At 32.1% G+C, this 22,667-nt stretch overlaps 3 protein-coding genes across 7 annotated transcripts; 1 reads left to right on the forward strand and 2 right to left on the reverse strand.

Moving 5' to 3' along the window:
* The first annotated feature begins 715 nt into the window (after window positions 1–715).
* LOC120150416 (E3 ubiquitin-protein ligase RLIM-like) lies at window positions 716–20,255 on the forward strand. 4 transcript variants are annotated; one of them, XM_039163102.1, is made up of 7 exons: window positions 773–1,004; window positions 2,473–3,190; window positions 3,368–3,435; window positions 3,752–3,925; window positions 4,306–4,448; window positions 4,593–4,703; window positions 4,787–5,018. In XM_039163102.1, the coding sequence occupies exons 1-7, from the start codon at window positions 876–878 to the stop codon at window positions 4,863–4,865; spliced, it is 1,422 nt and encodes a 473-aa protein (XP_039019033.1). In that variant the 5' UTR covers window positions 773–875; the 3' UTR covers window positions 4,866–5,018. The 4 variants fall into 4 exon arrangements, with proteins under 4 accessions (XP_039019032.1, XP_039019033.1, XP_039019031.1 ...); XM_039163100.1 differs by adding an exon at window positions 20,243–20,255 and having other exon boundaries at window positions 774–1,004; window positions 2,473–3,435; window positions 4,787–4,912; XM_039163098.1 differs by having other exon boundaries at window positions 774–1,004; window positions 2,473–3,435.
* Window positions 8,437–10,264, reverse strand: LOC120150417 (E3 ubiquitin-protein ligase ZNRF3-like). 2 transcript variants are annotated; one of them, XM_039163103.1, is made up of 3 exons: window positions 9,876–10,264; window positions 9,675–9,796; window positions 8,437–8,933 (listed from the first exon to the last, which is right to left on the reverse strand). In XM_039163103.1, the coding sequence occupies exons 1-3, from the start codon at window positions 10,041–10,043 to the stop codon at window positions 8,666–8,668; spliced, it is 558 nt and encodes a 185-aa protein (XP_039019034.1). In that variant the 5' UTR covers window positions 10,044–10,264; the 3' UTR covers window positions 8,437–8,665. The 2 variants fall into 2 exon arrangements, with proteins under 2 accessions (XP_039019034.1, XP_039019036.1); XM_039163105.1 differs by having other exon boundaries at window positions 9,675–9,790; window positions 9,876–10,263.
* On the reverse strand, window positions 16,149–16,508 carry LOC120150522. Its single transcript, XM_039163206.1, has one exon. The coding sequence runs from the start codon at window positions 16,506–16,508 to the stop codon at window positions 16,149–16,151; it is 360 nt and encodes a 119-aa protein (XP_039019137.1).
* Window positions 20,256–22,667: the final 2,412 nt, after the last annotated feature.

The raw sequence follows: 22,667 nt of genomic DNA on the forward strand, positions 1-22,667 counted from the left end.
TCTTTCGTGCGACTTCTTATTAACACTATAACATTCATATTATCTTAACAAATAGTTTCTCCTACACTTGAGTAGATATTTTTTTCCCACCATATTATTTAAGAGTTTTTGCCCCTTGTTAGCTAGACAAGTTAAAATTTTTGAACTCCCTGGAGTAAATTATCTTAAACTCTAAGTTAGTGTCAACTTGTTTAAAATGAGAGCAAATAAATTTTGGGATGACAAAAAGTTGAAGTAGCAACATCATTACCAAACCAAAATAAACTGACAAGCTCAATCAACCCACTAAAACCGAATATTCCTTCTCCATTCATGGCTGCCCAAGTCTCTCAACATCCTTACAAAATAATATTTGTGTTCGATTTTAAATCTAAATAAATTAAGGATAAATTGTTGAAGGAATTTATAATTATTTTTTAAACTTATAATAATGCTAACAACCTGATTTCCTTACATAATTATTTATTTAAACAAAATAATTATAAATATTAATATTTTAAAGTAGTTAAAAATCTTTACAATTTCTAAAAAAATCAGATGAAACTATTAGGAAATAATTTAAAACTCTCAAATTTGAAACCAAAAAGGACCGCATAACAAATTGGATGATGGAAATTGAGGGTATAAAAACAAAGAACAAAACACGAGGCTCTGTACTGTCTCTTGTCTGAACAAAGCTTCTTCCTTGTTCTTTTTTACCTGCCAATGTGCACACAATAATTCATTTCCAAAAACTTTGAATCGGGTCTTCTTTCCCTTTTCAGTTATTACCAACCCTTCAACGAGAAAGGAAAAAGAAAAACACCCACCATTCACCAGAAAATTCTTGTTTTTTTAGCTTTTTGAAGAAGAGGAAGAAGAGAAGAAGGGTTGAAATGGGGTCGAGTAGCAGTCGAATGGGGTCGAAGCCATCACCCGTGAGGCTTAATCGCCCACTTAAACGCTTTTCAAGACTCTCTTCTCTCTTCATATGTGGTTCATCTTCCTCTCATGCTCCTCTCGAGGTAATTACATTTGGAACTTTGTTCCCCCCCCCCTTTTCTTCTTGATTTTGAATTTTTAAATCAACATTCCATTGCCCCATTTTCTTAATTTCTCTTCATTCCTTCCAAAATATAATCTTTCAGATAATTTTTTTTCAATATACAACATTAAGGTTAAAGAAATTTCTTCACTGTCAGTTCCATGTTGTTTTCATTTTATTTTTCATCTCAAGTTGTCTGGTTCAACTCAGGATCGAGGAAAGCTATTAATCTCGTTGCTTAGATCAAAGTTACCTAATTTGGTTAATCCTTTGAATTAGGAATGAAATTAAATGATCGGACTGAAAAATCGAACGATCCATATTCAAATTTAGTTACATTTTGATTTCTTTCTGCAAAACAAATTGACAGGTTTATCCTCTATTGACTTTTTGCCTTGATCATCTCTGTTTAAGAATTGCAAATTCTAATGCTTTCTAAATTGCGCTTTACTTGACATGTTAGTAATCCTTCTAAAAATCAAGAAAGTTTCTTTATGAAATACTGGGCTAGAAGAAGGTTTTATGCATATGTTTGGATGATGTAGTTTGTGAGCCCATAGTATAATCAAGGGGAATGCTATCAAGGAAAACTGAAGAATCCGATTGCTTGAGGAATTAGGTTCTTATGTTGTGTCAGACTTTGTTTTCGACTAAAGAATATTTACCATTCTTGCACCTCCTTGTCCCAAGAAAAGTAAGCTTGTTATGTTGTGCAGTTGTACGAAATGTGAGTGGTCCCCTTTACTTTTGGCCGACAGAACGAAGCTGTCCCCTTTGCTTGCAAGTTTTAAAGTTAGTGTAACCGTGTTTAAAGTTATAAAGTGTATTTTTCTCTTTCGAAAGAGAATATCAGTTTCATTTATCTTTGCTTGGATTAGTTGCCATTGTATCTTATATATGGAGGCAAGAATAAATGAAGTGCAATGTCTTTGGCATTACACTATGCTAAGTAGTTGGTAGTTTTGAAAATTAGCTTAAATTAGCAACATCTGATCTTGGAGATATGCATTGGTTTAGCAAGTATTTTTTTCAATTGATTTTTGTACATTTTCTTTTAAGAGCACCACTTTTGTCCCCATATAAGTTCATTTTTAGTTAAAATTTCACGAGGTAGCCTAACTGTTTTAGCTTTCCTCTCGGTTCCAAGATGTAGACAGGAGGCAGTAAAGAATTTTTTCTGGCTGTGGGTTGAGCATCGTGTAACTGTTGCTCCAAACTTGGGTAGTCGAGAGAACACTATGAAGTCTTTGTTGAGGATGCAAGAGTCAAGTGAATCCTGAACTCTCTGTTAGCACCAGAAAATGTCTTGTGGATTGCATGTTAATGAACAAGTTTATGCCTTGGAATATATATATATATTTTTTATATTTAGATTGTACCCTAAGCATTTCACATGGAAGCTCTATCGTATGCTGCAGCGAATGATACAATACATTCTTTTGATGTAGATGGAAGATTATCCTGCTGAAATACTAAAATCTTCAGAACATTGTGACCAAGTTACCAACATGGTCCATCCCCTGGAGGAATCTACTTCGGTCTGCAGTATGGAAACTAGGTTCAGTAGCACAGGTACTGAAACTGGAATTTCGTCTGAATGCAGTACCTCAGCCTCTGGGGTTCCATATATTGAAGGTGGTTCAGCAGGTGTAGGAACAAGTAACTCTAGAAAATGCTTGAATGAAAGCATGGGGTTAGTTGCTTCTGAGGTAAGTGCAGATTATAGTCATGGTGAATCTCATAGGGATAGTTGTGCTTCAGCTAGATCTTCTGTAAAAGAACAATATTCAGCCCCCGTCTCAATAAATCTTTCGGTTAATGAGGATGCAACCAGTGACTTTGAAAATGCAAACAAGGATCCCGAGCCAAGTATTTTGTCTTCTCAAGGGCTCGAAGATTCATATTTACACGGGATACTAGTTGAGAATCAGTTGGGCGAAGGAACAACAGTCCATAGCTCTGCTTCTGATTCTGCTCACCATCCATCTGAATCAGTGACTTTCCAATCACTAGGAGGTGAATCAATTAGAGAGGCAGTACCTTCAGGTGTAGGATTTCTTGTATCCAATAGGGAACGGGGCCAGGGAGATGGAAGTGTGCTTAACGTTGATGTTGTGAGTATCTCTTCCAATATCTTATCTGGTGGCAGTGCTGATACAAGTAGTCGTGAAGCCAGGAGGAATAGTAGAAGATTGTTTTGGGATGCATTTTCGAGACATAGGTCCAGAAGACTTAATGATTCTCCATCCATTTTCCTCTCAACAGATGATAGTGATGATATCGGATTTCATGATAGGTGGCTCCTTGATTTCAGTGGCAATTTCTTTTATGATGGCTCAGGAGGTGATTCTGGTTACCTCAGCAGTAGGTTTCACAGCTTTAATGAACGGAGACGACACTCAAGATCGGAGGTATATAGTTGCAAAGCACTTTGACTTCAGAAATTTGTGCAATTTGCTTTTAGTAGATAGAGAGAATTTGTGGATGTTGGGGCTATCATCTACTGTATCTGGAGCAGTGTCAGCTATTTGTTTGTAAATATTATATTCCTGGTTATATATGCATGAAGAACTTAATCATTCTAACCATGCGAGAACATTTATCAAGTTCTCTTTACATTTTGGGCATAGAAGGTGATATATACATGCATTACATGCATATACACATATGTTGAATTTATCTTTATGTTTCCTTAGGTTGTATGAACTGCCCTATTTGGTTTTACAGATATGGGAAAGGCTGCGTCGTGGACATGATGAAAATAGTCAGCAAACTACATTTTGCCCATCTGGACTCCACCCTGATGGCACATGCTCATGTGATTCTCTCTTGATGACTGATGAGTCTAGTGCTCATGCAAGTATGTCACGAATAGTTATGCTTGCCGAGGCTCTCTTTGAGGTAGTTTACCTTTATCAACTTGCATGTCTTCCTGTCTATTGCTAACTCATCATGTTTTGTGTCGTTTTGTCATCTTCTGTTCCTTGTTCCTTCAGAAGTTGATCTTGTATGGCAAATTTTACCAAATTATAAAGTTACTGGTTGATAACGGCCAAAGTAGATTTTGTCGATAGGGAAGAATGGATTGAATATTGGTATAAGGACTTTAATGTTGTTATTGTTGTATTCTGTATATGTGAGGCAAATTGCGGTTTTGCAACCTTCATGCTAGTAAAATGGAAAATAGTAATGATTAACGTTGATGCCTGTGATATCGATAGACACGTATGTTGTTCCAAAAGTTCACCACATTTCTTTTCTGTCAACATGAAAATTCGTAGGTTTTGGATGACATTCATCGGCAGCCAGCATCACTTTCTTTGTCTATGGTGTCTCTCCCGGTCCCGGAATCTGTCGTTGATTCTTTCCCTCTCAGACGTCACGAAAAAGTGGATGCAGCTCAGACCGGGGATGCCATTGAACAGTAAGTTCTTTCTAAATTCTTGCAGATAGAAAATGCTTGTTGGTTGGCATCTGAAAGACTATAGGGAGGAGTGATTCTATTTAGGTTCCCCCTACCTTAATAACCCATGTTTCTTTACTATTACTACTCTAATCATATGTATAGGTGTTATATATGCCTGGCCGAATACGACGACGGAGACAAAATAAGAGTTCTGCCTTGCCAGCACGAGTTTCATATGTCCTGCGTCGATAAATGGCTAAAAGAGATACACGGGTATCGTTACTTCCGCCCTATATGTTACCGGAGCCCCCCTTCTCTTTACAAAACTGCCCTACCTACCTCTCTCTTTTTTGTAGAGTGTGCCCGCTTTGCAGAGGCGATGTCCGTCGGGGTGTGGAATCATCGATCTCGAACTCGGAGATTCCCTCTCTTTGATAGAACTGCACATATGTAAATACACTATTAAATAGTAATGAATTCTTGTACGAATTCTAAATGTTGTATTAACAGTAGCACTCATGCTGTATACCCCCCCCCCACATACCATGTTATATCATATACAATGAATTCTAGGAAAATTGCCTGTTCTTTGTTTGGCTCCGAATCTTCCTTTCTTTTCCCATCACAAACAGGTTATATTGATTGCTAATGGTTGGTACGTTGGATTTGGATGAGTGAAAATAGACGACTGAGATTAATAGTAAAAATAGTAAAAATGAGAAGATATTCATTAAAAAATAAAAAAATAATTTTAATTAACTATTTTTACTCATCTAATGATCTTAAAAAGATGTAAAATTAAAAGTGAATTTGGTGGTAAAATAAACTATTGTAAAACGAGGTGTTAACATAAACTAAAAAATATTAAATAAAATATTCAAATGGGACAATAATCGTGTTGAGAAGTGAATTCGTCTAATGTGTGTAATTGTTTCAATGGACGAATGGTCCCTAATTTGTTGGTAAAACTCATCCAACGGAAAAAAAAAGAGTTAATATCAGCCATCTATTTTTACTCATCAAATGATTATAAATCTGTGTAAAACTAAAAGAGTTTTACATTGTGTAACAATATACTATTACATATATATATATATATATATATATATATATATATATATATATATATAAATAGATAAGATATGATAAGAATTTGTTTACACTAGTTTAGTTTTACAAAATACAAACTCTCGTAACTCTTAAAAAATGTTTATGAAATAATTTATCGTGAATTTAACTGAAATGACCATCCAGCTCAGTTGGTAGAGCACAAGGTTCTTAACCTTGAGGTCGTGGGATCGAGTCCCACGGAGGGCATTTCATAATTCGGAGGTCTCTTACGGAAGCTGCTCTCAACTTGGTGTTGGGGGTAGCCTACTATCTTACCTCCCCCTTACCCCATACATATGGGAAAAAGGGACAGCCATTTTTATCGTGAATTTAACTCATCTTAATTTTAAATAAGGTAAAGTACGTAAATGATTTTCTAATTATAGGATATTATTTTGTTGAGTTCTTGATTATTAAAAGTTACAAAATGGTCATCCGAGTATTCATTATGTTCCAAACTTATCTTTTTCCTTTAAAAAATTAACGATGGCTTGAGTTGGACATTAATCTGCCGACTGAGATATGATAAAATATGATCTCATAGTTTCAAATAACTATCATATTTTAGTCAGCATATTAACGTCCAACTCAGACAACTGTTAATTTTGAACGGAAAAAGACAAGCTTGGAACATAATGAATAGTCGATGAATCATTTTATAACTTTTAATAGTGAAGGGATGCAACAAAATAATATTCTATAGTCAAGGGATCATTTATGCACTTTACCCTTTAAATAAATACTAAAAATAGGAAGAGATCCACAATTATGAAAAAGGTAGAAAAAGAAAGAAAGAAAGAGGAGATGCAGTAGTGCAATTATTAAGATGGAGATGGAGATGGAGCTGAACAAAGATGTTAAAGTCGCATTCAGGTCGGGCCAACTTTCTTTGTCATTTCCTTATCTATTTAATTATTTGTTCATCAAATAGGCCTTGGATTGGTATTAAAGTAAAGAAACTTTAATTTCAAATTTGTTTAATATTGCTTTCTATTGCCTTAATCTTCCATAAAACTTCAAATTAGATTCTAGATTAATATTTAAGTGTTTGATTAAATTAATATCGTCATTTAATAAATTGTTAAATCAATTAAAAATATAATAAATCTTTTTGTAACAGGCGTCAGAGCTATGAATCAGGGACGGAGCTATGTTTCGGGTTGAGGGCACTGCCCCTTTAATTTTTATCATTAAAAAATGTATAGGGAGAAATACCTATTTAGACCTTCAAATTTTGATTTATTTTGATTTTATCCTTCTCATTTTCTATTGTTAGTTATACCTTGTCTCGTTGAATCAGAATCCTGGCTCTGTCCCTGTCATGAACCACCATGTCAGCTTTGTAAATTATCAAATCAGTAGTATAACGATCAAAGATAAAAATCAAATGATATATTAAATTTATTTTTTAAATTAAAAAAACCACATTGAAAACAAAAATAATTTAAAGGATACCTTAAGATATTAGATCAACTTTATAGTGTTGAAAGTAGTCATCCCACTAGACAAAACGACATTTGGAGGGTGGGCCAAATGAAAGAATCCGATTGATGTAAAATAAATGAAACTTTAGGATGAAGAAATGTCACATAGTTTAGCTGGAATTCACCCAACACAATGCCTACTTCTATCTTAAATATTAAATAAAATATTAAGCCACAATAGTTTGTTAATTAGGTAAGTGAAAGCACATTTGGTTTTCCACATGTATTAAAAAATGATTTTTTAGTAAAAGATAAGTCGCATTTTAGCCTTTATATACTTCTTTTATATTTGTATTTTGGATAAGTTTATTTTTTAGTATTAAAGTTTGAAAGGTTATAAAATAGTCAATAACATTATTGTTTTAATGCAAATCGATCACCCAATTGTTAATTGTAATCATCTAGTTATGAAAGGTTGATGTGACATATTAGATCAACTTACTTACACTGTTTGATCACGTTGAATCATGTTTGACCGGTCACTGAAAGAAAAGAAAACAAAAAGGAAACTCTATATCTAGGATCCCTAATTCTTAAACTCTAATTTCAAATGAGAGACGGAATAGAAAAGAATTTGATTAAAAAAGGAAAATCAAGAGTGGAAGATGAAAGACCCGATCGATATACCATTGTTCAACTATAGACACCAAGCTTAGTTGGTGGTTACTTTGATGAACGAGTGGGAGGAGATTCATGGAAAGAAGATGGTTAAACCTTGTTATTTCTTTCTTTGGAAGGATCCTTCCATTGTGTCTCATACAAAAATTATCCTACCATGACTCCTAAGGAAGCTAAAAAAATGGAGAGGGACTAGAAAAATGATTTTTTTTGGATTTGTACCCTTGGTTGTATCAATGTGACTGTTGTGGGTTTCTAAGTGAAGAATGAATAGGTTTTTTTGTATGTCTCTTAAATCCTTAGTTTCCTTTTTTTTTTTAATTGGGAAACCTAGAATTTCCTCTATTTTCCTCAAAAAATTCTTAGATTTTTTAGTCCATATTGGTATTAATGTGAATTATGACCAGGTTAAAACAAAGTGTAAAAGTAGAGACTTAAATTTGTTAGTGTGACAATTTTATTAATTTGCCAAGCCATCCATCTCCCACTAAAAAATTAATTAAAAATATCAATTTTTTACTTTTTTTTATATCAAATGGTCATTTATAACTTCATATCATCTTCGGTTATCATAAAAATTTTACCTCCTATGTATATTAATTTTTATCCAACTCTTTTTCCTGATTTAAATTTCTATTCTTCTTTTAATAATTCAGGTGATTACAATATAACATTTGTTTAGAACTTATTTTAATAATTAATAACGTACATACACCTTAAAAATATAATTGTTCGAATCTAATATTTCCACGAGGAACAACGTTTTTTTTAACTTATATATTTTCTCAAGTATATTGAAAGAAAAGAAACCTATTGGTACCATTTGAAATAATGAAGCTATAAGCCTATAACTAGAATATACAAGAGTTAATAAAGGCTGCCGATTAGAGCATGCATATTTCTAATTTCTGATTTCACACACATGATACATGCAATCTGGTATTCATCATAGTGCATCTTAGGCATAACACTTGCTATTTCAATAAAACTGTACCAAAACCAGTAAAAACTTTATAGGGGACGCTAAGGTAGTATTCCCATCCTGCAACATGGGCAGTGAGCATTATTTTGTAGCCATGGGACCAAGCACCTCGAGTGAAACCGATGCGCGCACGGGGGATGAACCAGGCTCTCGCCGGCTTTGAACCTTTCCAAGCAGATCGCACACTCCTCCTGCTCCATCGCCTTCCAACTCAGCTTCCCCCAACTGAACCTCTTCTTTGCTCCGTACACTTCACTTTGCAATTCCCCTTGAACCATCACACACTTCATACTCTCTTTGCTCTTGTGCCTGAAATGATTGGTTTCAATAATAGCTTTCAATATTATAAACATTCTTTAATGATATAATACTAAAAAGGCTTAATATCAACATTAGTCCCTTAATGTTTGCCAAAATAATCTTTTTAGTCCCTATTTTTTTTCTAGAATATTTTAACTTTCAATATTTCATTTTAAGGTAAAAAAGCTTATGACATTTGATTGAATAATAACTTTGACTATTGTTCTTTTTTTAGAATATTTTTGCCCTCAACATTTCATTTTAGAATAAAAAACTTTTATTTTAAAACATTAAGCATTTGTTAATTAACCGGTTTCATCTACGCAGTAAACCATAAAATTTGGAAAAAAAATAATGGTCAAATGATCAATTTAATAAACATATGAGACTGATTTTAACATTATACCTATTAAAAAGTATCCTTAATGTTTAACTACGCGGTATCTTTAATCTCTATTTTTTTCCTTTTAGAGTATTTTTGTTAAAATATTTTATTTTAAGGTAAAAAAATCATATCATTTGATTAAATTGTCATTTTTGGACAATCATTTTATTTTAAGATAAAAATATCCATATTTTAAAGGGTTACTTGTTTGTTGAATAAGTAATTCATCCAATATCTTTTTACTTCAAAATAAAACGTTGAGACTAAATTATTAAAAAAAATATAAATCAGATAATACTTTATAATTAAAAAATTATAAAATTGATGATAATTTTTCATATTACTTGTTCCTAAATTTAGTATACCTTTTGGATTCTGATTTTCTCTGTGATCTCAGCCTTCCATCTAATCTTTCCCTTGCTTCTCTTGCTACTCCTCCAAGCTTATCATCTTGATAAGTCTGAGTTGATATGCTTCTTTGCTTTAACTTTTTTCCCGAGAAAATGAACACCAAGTTACTCCCAATCAAAATCAACGAACAAAAAAGTAAATATATTAAGAATTACCTGTGAAGAAACTGAGGTATGGTGAGTTTCATGGTTGCTTGTATACAAACAAAAGGATGACCTCCTTGTTAAGCCAATTACCGCCGCAGTCGGCGAATCAGATAAGCCTCCGCTTTGATGGAACCGTCTTCTTCTCGCACATTCAACACCGGGAAGCATGCCAGCCATTGATTCAAAGCAAAAAAATCTATGAAGAAAAAGTCTCGACAGTTGACAGGGACAAGTATGAAGGAACAAAGTGATGATTATAGAGAGGAGAGAAGGCCAAACATGGGGGGTTTTAGGATGGGGAAGTGGTTGGTTTGGATCTATGAAAACGAAATGGGAAATGAACGGTTTGACCGATAACCTAATGGAGATTTAGTGTGAGGAGACAAAGATGGGTCCATGGCATTGATTGGTGAAAGAAATAACGGGTGTCAATCATTTTGGATTTTCACCCACCGGAGAAGAAGATGATGATGATGTCAAGGTTACTGTGAAAAGACTCCATTATTATATGACATGAAAGTAAAGATGGAAAGGTGGGGGAGAAAGTGAAAACACAAAGGGAATTGAGATGCGACAAACAAGGTTCATGATAACTTGCCCCTCTACCACCCGCCAACCAGAATTCCGCATTTGTGCACCAGGCTGAGCCACGTGACTATTCACAATTCTTTCTTTCTTAAACTTATTCGGTTCATTCAAATTCAAATAAAATCATTTAAGATTTAAATTAATAAGGATTATTAAAGATAAGAAATCAACAATCAATTAAAACATTAAATCGTTAGAACAAGAATTATTAAAATTATATATATAATTAAATTAAAATCAAAATTTTATGTATATAATTATACAAAATCAAAGTTCATGTATAATTAGATATTTACGAAATAAACTTTGAAATTCCATCGATAAATAAGGGTGTTTAAAATTATTCGATCATGTATATTCAACCTGTCTACCCAAACTACAATAACTGGATGTTTTTTGTTTTTTTCTTTCTTTCTAATACGTTTGTCTTTAAAGTTCGAACTTAGATTTTTATATTGATACAAAGGACATCAAATGGTATGCAGCAAAAACATCTTAACAGCTATATATATATATATATATATATATTGTCCGATTGTCCTTTCAGTTTTTAAGACTACACCTTGATTAATTTAGACCTACTCGTGTTGGCATCTAATTTTAGTGGATGAATCTCCTAACAAAAATTTTCTACATATACAAGACCCCAAACTCGAACATATTTAAACGATATCAACTTACTTTAGTTAAATATTTGCGTTGGCCCATCTGGAATGCTACAAAGCAAGATAGCTCAAGAAAGGCAGCCTGAACTTACAAACAAAGAAGGGCTTTGAGGAACTCCAGCTGGGCCTTGATGACTTAATAAATTGAAATAGATTTAAAACTTGGAGTGGGGATCAGAGGCTAATTTATTAGTCAAACGTAAAAATGTATGTAAGATTTTATGTCCTGGATAATGTTTTTAATAAATTATATTAAAAAATTTAAAAATAAAAATTAAATTATTAACATAAAACACGAAAAATAATATTTAAACTATATTGGAATTTGAAATTTTCACATACAAAAATGCCCTCCAACACCCTCTTAGAACGTCCATATTCAAATACATGCACACCCTAGGTTATAATAGCCTGAATGAAAATCTAAGGGTGAGAGTTCCGATTTTTTTTATTATTTTGTTGTCCTTCCGATTTTAAGGTTTCACTCTTACTAATTTGGATAGATTCGCGTCGCATATCTGGTTTTGATGAGTGAGTCTCCAACAGGGATTTTCTACATACACATATTTGAACTTGAAACCTATTTAAATGATATCAAACTGCTTACCACTTGAATCATTTTTTTGGATAATTTTGACTTTTTATTAATAACATCTGATACAAATGTTTTTAGTAATGGTTACAAAGTCATTTCCTCTTGTTTAATTGCTTGACAACTTTTATACTAAACAATAAATTGATTAACTATTATTGTAAAAATCAACGACAGTGAAGGTAAATGAAATTCATGGCGAAGGTCAGTGAAACTGTTTAACCATGTGGCTTCCCTGCTCGGTGAATATGATTAAAAGAGAGAATCATATAGACCTGATTAAGAGTCTCGTTAAAAGCTTCCCTAAACTTAAGTGGAGCAAAAGAATGCCACTCTTTTACCCAGAGAAACACAATCACCAGTCAAATTTAAGCCATCCATTTTTTCCTTTGGCTGTTGGGGACCATGGAAAGATCCTACAGCTCGATAATTAGGGATGAATCAAAAGACTGTTGAGATAATCGTTTTTTTTTTAATATTTAATTTTAAATTTTTATATGTTTTAGATATTTTTTATTTATTAATAATAATATATTTTCTTCTTTAAAATTTTATAAGTTTACTTCTCTTCAAATTTTATGAATTTACCTCCTAACATAAATTTTATATCAATCCATATCGACAATAACGAAACTGTTGGTAATAACACTTACTTAATCCAGTCATTGTATTTCTATGCAAGTTTCGATGCCTTGGTGAAGTTTGGGATTCATCGAGGGTGAAATCCTGCTCCAAATAAATACATTAATATATTAATTCATGAATTCACTTAATAACATTAATGTATTTCTAAAGATATGAACTTAAAAAAGTGACGTATGCGGAATGTGTGCATATTGATTGTTAATTGATTAAAAGAATTCTAAATAAATATTATATTGTAATCACTTCAAACTAATAAAAAAAGTTCATGAATGTTCAAATTCATTAATCACCATACATATACCATGAATATACATCTCTCCATTGATGTATAGTTTATGTACTAATACTATTAATTATACCACCCGTTTTGTTTAAGAATTTTTTTTTAAAAAAATAACTTTAAACTCGTAAAATTCAACCATCAATCTTAAAACTCATGAAACTCTAAATCTATTATGATATATAATATTCATCATCCGATCAACATAGAATCGAAATCTACAATTTATTTTCTCCTTCTCTACCTCCCTACTATTAGAATTTAAAAGAATATGTTTCATCGTAGAAATCAAAGGGAACATGAAACTAAAGGTTTTCGTAAAAGAAATTAAATTCATTTTATAATTTTTTAAATAAAAACATTGGATCATAGTCTCATTAAATATTCAATGGCAGAGTGATTAAAATAAAAATAAATCAGAAAATGAATGAATATATTAAAAATTTATAATATACTCTATCTTTATCAAATATAGGAAAATTTTGACCTAAAATTGTCATTAAACGTATTTTAATCAAAATCAAATTCAACTTGTTATGAAGTAAATTTTCATTATTAGAAGAGGGGGTGAGGTTTTTCATTACTTTTTTTTATTAATAGTTTGAATGATTAAAAGATTATATCTATTCAAGATATTTTTTAATTATTAATGATAAATATACTCTGCAAACGTAACTGCTCGAACTCAATACCTTTAGGAAGAATAACACTTCCTTTAATCATTGAGACCACTTGATGAGGGTGAGTCTGATGTGTAACATCTAAAATACGGTTAAAATATGTCGTAAGCAGTTCTATTGGGTACCTATTATCAACCTAAAATGTTATTTATACTGATAATATTTCTGGTTGCAACCTAAAATATTATCTAAGTTTTTAAGTTGGTTCCAACTTAATATTTCACGACAAGTATCGAACATTTTTATATGAGTTTCGATACCTATAATTTCTAACCTAAAATGTTACCCTTTTTACATATTTTGTTATGGTATACATAACACTTTAGGTTGCGTTGTAAAATACTATATTGTTCAACCTATAATGTTATATGCTTTGGTAACATTTCTAGTTTTAATCTAAAATCTGAGTATATATTTTTTGGTATAATCATCGGTATCCAGTTTATTAATTGATTAATCAAGATTGGGTACTGCAGAGACGATGACAACTCTCCCTACCCAGTTTACTTTATTCGCAAATGTCAGGGTTCAAATCTCTTACCTTGTTGAAGTGATCTAGTGCATCATCCAACTAGTCCAACTGGTTATGGTTAGGTTGAGTATATTTCACAACATGTATTGAAACTTAGACTCTAAGTTTCGATTCTTTCCAGGAAAACCTAAAATATTACTAATATATATAACATTTTAGGTTTGATTGATAAGTATCAAAACTTATTCTCCAATGTTCAATATCTATCATTTCCAACGTAAAATATTAAAATATATTCAATATAAAAATATAAAAAATTCATATAAGAATTTAGGTTGAAACCTGAAATGTTACTAGCACCAACCTAAAATGTTATATGTTTGGTAACATTTCATGTTACAAACCGAAAATGTTATATATTTGGTAACATTCCAGGTTTCAATCTAAATACCCTCAATATTAAGTTGGAACCAATTTAGAAACTTAGATACTTAAGTTGAACAGAAAATCTTATCAATTTTAAATTGACATTAATAACATTTTAAGTTGATAACTTATAACAAATTAATTTCGACTATCAATATAAAATATTAAAAAATAAACAATCTTAATACAATTTCCGGTTCTATCAACATAAAAGAGTAGATGGGTTCAGGTTTTTGGGTAAACTTAAAAGGAGTAGGGTTGGTGGGCATTGAATCTTGAACCTTTTTCTCGTCGGTTTCTTTCCTAGCTTCATGGAAGGGTCTAGTTGAAGAATCAATACTCTGGTACAGATCGTGACCAATTTTAAAATACGCTTTAAAATAATTTACCCACTGACCAATTTGAAATAAACTAATATTATATATGATTTATGCAAATCATTTGGTATATATATTAAATTCATCAAAATGTGAATGATATTAGAAACTGAAAAATTAATAAATAATGAAAAGAATCAGAACGTGAGTGCGTGAAATAATATTATATAATAACTAATAATATAGATCTAATACTTCACAACGTGACTGAAATAAATAATAGACAAAGAGAAAATGAAATAATACGTATACCGACAACGTGAAATTCTTATAAAATAATAAAAAAATATTCACATTGAAATTCAATTTTAAATATATTAAATATAAAAAATAAATGAAATAAATCAATATTGATTTAATGGATAAGATATTAAATCCTTCTATTAAAGTTAAGAATTTTAATCTTAATATTTGTGAATGAAAAAAAATTATTTTTATAATAAATTTATATAAAATTCAACTTAAAATAGTATATTAATATATTAAATACTAAAAAAAATAAAGGGAGGGGAGTGTACTTTGTATTAGGTACAATGCCCAACGTGTGGCATGTGTATTTGGAGCACATGCCCATCTTTACCTGCATTGAGTCACTCCACCATGTGCTCACTGCTCAGCAAGACAGCTAGCTTGCCTTCACGTCCATTTTATTTTCTTTTTCTTCTTCATTTTTTATACATCTTAATATTATATAGTATGAAACAATACAAATTTAGTACCATTTAACCTAATTAAGTAGTAAAGGCATCGAACTATGAACCGATCTTATATGACAAGAAACATTATAATGTAATTTCTTCGTTTTATTAAATATGTATTTTATTGAATAAATATTTTTAACTTTAATTTATTATTATAAAAGTTATTATTAATAAAAATATATTTAATTTTTAATTAAATAATATATTTTTTAAAAATTTAATTATTTTAATATTTAAAATAATTGTGATTAAAGTTTAAAATTAATTTTTAAAAATTCAATAATAGAAACGTTTAAGACAGAAGGAGTGATATTTAATATATCATACTAATTTGATTTTGTTTTTTGATATCTTAGGAACTCTCTCCAAGAAATACGCCCTCTTGTTTCGTTTCTCAATGCATTTTCTTCATCAACTTGCTTTGCCTCAATAAGCAAACATATTTCAGAAATGCGCCCTTTAAAATCAACTCCACATTTCTTTCACAGGCGTTTATCAAATATTTTATGCATAAATAAATATATTTAAACGTCAAATATTTTTTAATTTAAAAATAAAAATAATTTTGTTCATAGAAACAAATTTATTTCGTCAGTTACTAGAAATGTATACCTTCTAATTTTGACAGAGGATCGCGATCAACGAGAGTACAATCATCTTGATTGTGGTAGAGCAGCCAATTTTGATTAATTATGGCAATCATTTTGGCCACAGTAATGGATTTGCAAGCTCAAATAATTCAAGAAACAAAGCATCAAATAAAACACTTCACAGTGGTTCTCATCATCTTGTGTTCTGTACTTATTCTAAAAACCAGAAGAAAAAACATGAACCCAAACATCGGGAAAAAATGTATTCATTTACACAGCTTGATTGTACTTTCCAGCTGAATATTATTATCTTCCTCCTCTTCTTTACATGATTCCATATGGTGCTTTCCTGCCGCCCCATGAATCCCGGCCGACCGAGCCGGGGAAGAAGACGGCGAAGAATGACAAGAAGAAGCTGCAGACAAGGCCAAGCATCCCTCACTCCAGGCTCTCCTTAGAGGATAAGAAACAGTCTTGCTCTTAGCAGATGCATGGGGACAATTGCCGCGGGACTTGTCGTGGAGTGCACACTGGCAGTTCCGGTGGTAGGGGCGGCGCTCGACGGTGATGTCGCAGCCGGAGATGCACCCTTCGTAGAGGGAAAATAAAAGTCCTTCAGTGGCCATGTTTGTTGAATTTTTTTGGCTTTAATTGGCAATGGACATAAACTTTAAATGTTATGGAACAATGGTGGCATTTATAGAATGATATCGGGGAAAAGACAAAAAGATTGGCCAACTGTGACCGTCAGCGTTGTGAGATCTAGGGATGGGGATGTAAATAATTACGAATTTCAAATTAATTATGAATCAAGCAGTTTAGATGGTCAGAAACTTGTTATCTTTTTGAAGTTTTGGATTTGTATGTAATGAGGTACGATTGTTGATTATTAAAGGAATAAGAGTCTTTAAATATATATTACATTGTATTCACTCTAGATATATAAAATAATAATTTTTAAATTATGATAATAATTTGAATGATAAACTAATCTAAATGGCATTAAATTTTAAGATTTATGTCGATTTTATTATTAGTTTTGAAATAGTTTAATTGTAGCACTTATTTTAGTTTTAGTTTCAAATGACTAACAACGTGAAGATGTAATTATTATTCTCAGATATTACATGTTCAAGCATAGAGACTTGGTATTTAAGTGTTTATTGTCAAATGGTTAAGAGTTTTTAGAATATATACTATCACTTGTAAGCACTTTAGATTATTTTTATAAAAAATTTAAAATTTAATAATAACTTAAAACAAAATAATAAAATCAATTCAAATCATTAATATTTTAATCTATGAACCAAGATTCAAAACGAGCTGAATATCCAAGTTAAATATTTGTCCCTTTCTTATTTATATGGTGAGAAGATTAGAAAACAAGAGAGAAAATTGGAGAGATCACCGACAAGAAACACCCTAGGTTGTCTCAAAAAAACAACTGCAAGATACCTTTGTTGACTAAATTTTTGTAAGGAAAGTGTTTGGTATCATTCTACAATGTTTATGCCAAGTGTTCTCACCTAAACGGTTAGTCCTATGGAATTGATAATAACTTGGGGGATAAACCTAAGTTTTTTAGACCAATATTGTAAGGTAGAAGTGGGACTTTAGTTTTGGCATGGGAATTTTCTCGACAATGAGGAATGGATAGAGGGAAAATTGGATTGCATTCGTATTCCTTCAAAATTCTAAATTCTTACGTAGTTTAAATATTTTCTTTGTATTTTTATTGATTATTTAATTATATACTCTTTTAATTTTTTATATAATTTTCTAAATTCACACATGTAATATTAAATCATACATATGTCACTGCATACACGAATATTGTAGGTATAAAGCTATTGATGATATGAATTGTATTATTGTTGGGAAAGTTTTGATTAAATTGAAAATTATTGTCGATTTTGATGTTTGTTATATTATCTTAAAAGTTAAGGTAAACTATATCATAGATCATTGAACTTTAAGTGATGTATCGTTTATATTATTGAACTTTTAATTTCTTTAATTATAACATCAAATTTTGGTCTTGACTTCAATTATACCACTGGACCGTTAAAATCCAAACGTTGTGATGACATGGACAAAACGATACATTTTTGGTGCGACAATTGATGTCTAAAATGACATTTAGGCGACGACTATTGATGCCCAAAATGACATCGTTTTAGGCACTAAACTTTAGGGATGTGTCGATTTTGCCACTAAACTTTTAAATAGTTTCATTTTCGACACTGCACTTTTTTTTACTATCGTACATAATCAATCACTGCTTGTCATTGTTCATCTTTTGCGATAAGATCGATATCAAAATGTAAGTATTTCACTAATCTTTCTTCTCTTAGGATTGGTTTTTCACGAAACTCATTCAAAATCAACGAAATTAAACAAAAATAATATAACATTTTTAGGGGTTTGAGGACTTTCTTAGATTTGAGGGATTTGAGGTGTTTGTTCAAAAATCCGAACAATGAGAAGCATTATTTTGAGAAGACAAACAACATACCTTAAAATTAGCCTCATCGAACGGTCGTTAGAAGAGATCAGAGTATTATCACATTGAATTTTTAAATGAATGTTCGTCGATTTTTATTTTTTGAGTGTTTTCTGAAAAACCAATCCTAGGAGAAGAAAGATGAGTGAAATGCAAATATTTTGGTTCCGATGTTGTCACAAAAGATGGTTGGCAGCTAAAAAAGTACAATGCCAAAAATGAAATTATCTAAAAGTTCAGTGATAAATCTATACGCCCCTAAAGTGCAGTGCCTAAAATGATATCGTTTTGGACATCAAAAGTCTCTGCCAAGATAAAGTTGTTTTGTTCATGTCATCACGTTGATAGAAAGATATGTCCACGTCATCATGGCATTAAAAATTTAACGAGCTAGTGACATAGTTATAGTTAAAACTAAATTTCAATGCTATAATTAAATAAATTGAAAGTTTAATTGTATAAATAATATAGAATCTAAAATTAAGTGATATCTGATGTAATTTATCATAAAATTTAATTAATAGCTTTGAACGTATAGGGGCTCTTCCTAGTTTCCACCACTGTCCTGTAATTAATAGAAAGGAACATCTACTGATTCGTCTCCAAGTATGATTTCTCGATTTTAATCGCCAAAACATACGCATTAATTAATATATCCATTCTTCCAAAATAAGAAAAAGATAGATACAATAATCTTATTTGGCATCTAAATTATCTTTGTTTTTGTCAATTTTGCTACTGTTAATGTTGCTTCATAAGTATTCTGCATTCCTTTGAGCTCCATTGTCAGGCCGAGCTGCTACCGACGATCACCGGATCAATGATGGATTTAAAAATATTTTTGATAGTCAACACATATATGTCAACAACTTAAATTTTTCGTACGAGGTGGACATAAATAAAATATCATATTAGAGACAATCAATAAAATAAATAAATAAATAAATTCAAATTTTAAGATGAACAACGTACCTAACTCTCACATCTGCATGCGTGTTGTTTGAATGAGTTTAATGATTGATTTACTAAAATATATTTTGCATGTCTTTAGAAAAACACGTAACATTCCCCACATGTATTCGACTCCTGAACCTAACAATGATCTTGGTGAATACACAGACTAGATGACTGATGATTGATGACAACTCCAATCACATGACAAGTTCTGTAAAGACTCAACACATTCGATTTATCGTAAGATGACTTCGACAACTTTACGACTCCACTGGAGAATCTGGAGAGTTAGGGCATGATTCAAATAAGCACATTGTCTCAGGAAAATGAAGTGTTGACCAGTGAGTGATCTCTAGAAAAATAGTAGGTTTTCGTAATTTACGAAGGTTATACTATTGAGGCCACCTTTCATGTTAACATACCTTTAGAAGTAACTCATCTCATTTATCGTATACGGATCTTGACCTATGAATGATCTTTAAAAATAGCAAGTTTTATTAATTTACGAAGATGGTTGTGCTATTGAGATCATCTTGTGTATCAACACCTCTTTGCATACTTGCACTTCCACCTTATTTTAGTGGGAGCAAACACTATTTCCTTAAGAGGTAAACTTTGGTACAAGATAATGAGTTGCTTCCGGTATAGACACCTAATTTTATTTGACTTTCTAATTTGATTTGAGTTTTTGGACCTTTGATTTGAAGTGACAATCGAGAAATTGTTTGGTTATGATTTGAAGGGGTTTCAAATTCGAGTTTTATATCTAAGAAAGTTCGACCATTAAGGCTTTGTATGACTTTCATATTATAGATTGTGCAAGCTCTTGTTGCGGAAGACGGCTATCGGATAGAGCAAAATCGCAACTGATAATTTGAGAAAATAAAAATGAAGATAAAAGAGACACAAAATTTACATGGAAAACCCCTAAAAAATTTAGGGTAAAAACCACGGGCAACGGTAGAAGAATTTCACTATGAGAAAATAGGAATTACAACCTCTCTCGATCTATCAAGGAGAAAACAATGATAATTCTCTCTTGATAAAAAAGGAGAAAACAACTCTCAAGAAACTCTCTAAATTCTCTCTAGTATTGGAAGAAAGCTAGAATGCTTTGGGATGGTTTTGAAGCTAAATGAGCTAGGGTATTTATAGTTGAAGCTTAAGGACTAATTTGTAAATACCCTAAATTACAATGACTAAAATTGAGATTTTACCATTGTTGATTTTCAACAAATAGCCAACCCTTTTTGACAAAATTGGTGCCTACCACCGAAAGTGGCTTGGCCACTTGTTTATTTTTCAACAATCTCCCACTTGAAGATTTGATTGGAACAATCATATCTTCACACAATTCTTTCTACCTTGTACCATCATGTTGCTTATGTCTCTGACAGGCCACAAGAGGATCGACACCAAGTAAATTTATCAGCGTTGATCTCCTTTGTCATGAAATATGCTATGTTGTCTTTGGTATGGATCTTCTGCATATCTACTGTCCATTCTTCCACCTTTTCACGAATGAAATGGTACTGAACTCGTATGTGTTTTGTCCTTGAATGAAATACTGGATTCCTTGCTAGATGCAAGGCGCTTTGACTGTCATAAAACAGAGAGACATACTCTTGATTGTGCCCAAGCTCCTCCAATAACATCTTCAACCAACTTGCTTCTTTACTGGCTTGTGTAGCTGCTACATATTCTGCTTCTGTTGTGGATGTAGCCACAACTGACTGCAACTTAGAAACCCAGCTTACAGCTCCATCAGCAACTTTGAACACATATCATGTTTGTAGATTTGCTTTTATCCAAATCCCCTGCATAGTCAGAATCTACATACCCAATGATTAGTAAGTTTGATCCTCCGTAATATAATGCAACATTTGAGGTCCCTTTGATGTATCTCAGGATCCTCTTTACTGTATTCCAATGCTCTTTGCCTGGATTCGCCATGTACCGACTAACCACTCCCACTGCTTGTGCAATGTCTGGTCTTGTGCATATCATAGCGAACATTAAACTTCCCACTGCTGATGCATACGGTACTCGAGACATCTCTATCCTCTCTTCTTCACTGCTAGGACTCGTACTGGAGGATAATTTGAAGTTAATAGGAAGAGGGGTAAAAATTGGCTTACAATCTTGCATGCTAAATCGTGACAAGATTTTCTTCAAGTAATTCTTTTGTGAAAGCCAAATCTTCCTATTACTTCTGTCTCGGTGAATTTGCATCCCTAGAATCTTGTTTGCTGATCCCAAGTCCTTTATTTCAAATTCCCTAGCCAGTTGTGCCTTCAATTCTTCAATATGATCTTTGTTGGGTCCTGCAACCAACATGTCATCCACATACAACAACAATATAACAAAATCGTTATCACCAGACCTCTTGAAATAAGCACAAGGATCTGCATTAAGTCTGTTGTATCCAAGGCACATAATGAAGGAATCAAATCTCTTATACCAACACCTCGGCGCCTGCTTTAGACCGTACAGAGATTTGTTCAACCTGCAAACCAAGTTCTTCTTTTCGTCTTCTTCAAAACCTTCAGGCTGGAGCATATAAATCTCTTCTTCAAGATTTTCATGAAGAAAAGCTATTTTAACATCTATGTTGAACTATGTTTCGATATAACAATTTAAGGTAAAATGGTTTTTGGACTTGAATTGAATTTACAAAATGTATTTGGACTTAATTGAATTTATTCAAAATTTACAAAAATAATTCAAAGTTCTTTTAATTTACAAAATCACTGTTTGAACAGTAACCCGAGGTTCAAAAATTCCAGTATGTAAAAGGGGAACCGATTCCCCCCAAGGGGGTACCGATTCCCCCCAAGAGGGTACCGATTCCCTTACTGTTCATCAGCCCAACGGTCATAATATTTGAATATTATGAAGGGGTATCGATTCCCTATGAAGGGGTACTGATTCCCCCCATTCTGGGCAGCCTATTTTTTGCAGAAAAATCATTCCCAAACGGCTCCAAAACATCCCCAACGGCTAGATATGACTTCAAACACATTTCAAGCTATAAATACAAGCTAAGGACACTTGAAGAAATAATAGAACAACTATCCAAGCAATCAAACACAAGAGAAGAATTTTTCATTCTTATTTCATCTTTCTCTTGTATATATTTTGTTCTTTTGAGCTCAATCTTGTAAACACCTACCTTAGAGAGGTTTTCTTGTTTACATTTCTTATCATTTTGTAAAGGGGAAAGGTTATAGCTTAGCCCCGTGTAAAAGCTAGGGAAAGGTTCTAGTTTAGCCCGGAAAAACTAGGGAGTTTGTAAGGTTACTCTTTATCCTCAAAAGAAAGAACAAAT

The sequence above is a fragment of the Hibiscus syriacus genome, unplaced genomic scaffold (assembly GCF_006381635.1).
Source record: "Hibiscus syriacus cultivar Baekdansim isolate YM2019G1 unplaced genomic scaffold, ASM638163v2 tig00111022_pilon, whole genome shotgun sequence".
NCBI lineage: Eukaryota > Viridiplantae > Streptophyta > Magnoliopsida > Malvales > Malvaceae > Hibiscus > Hibiscus syriacus.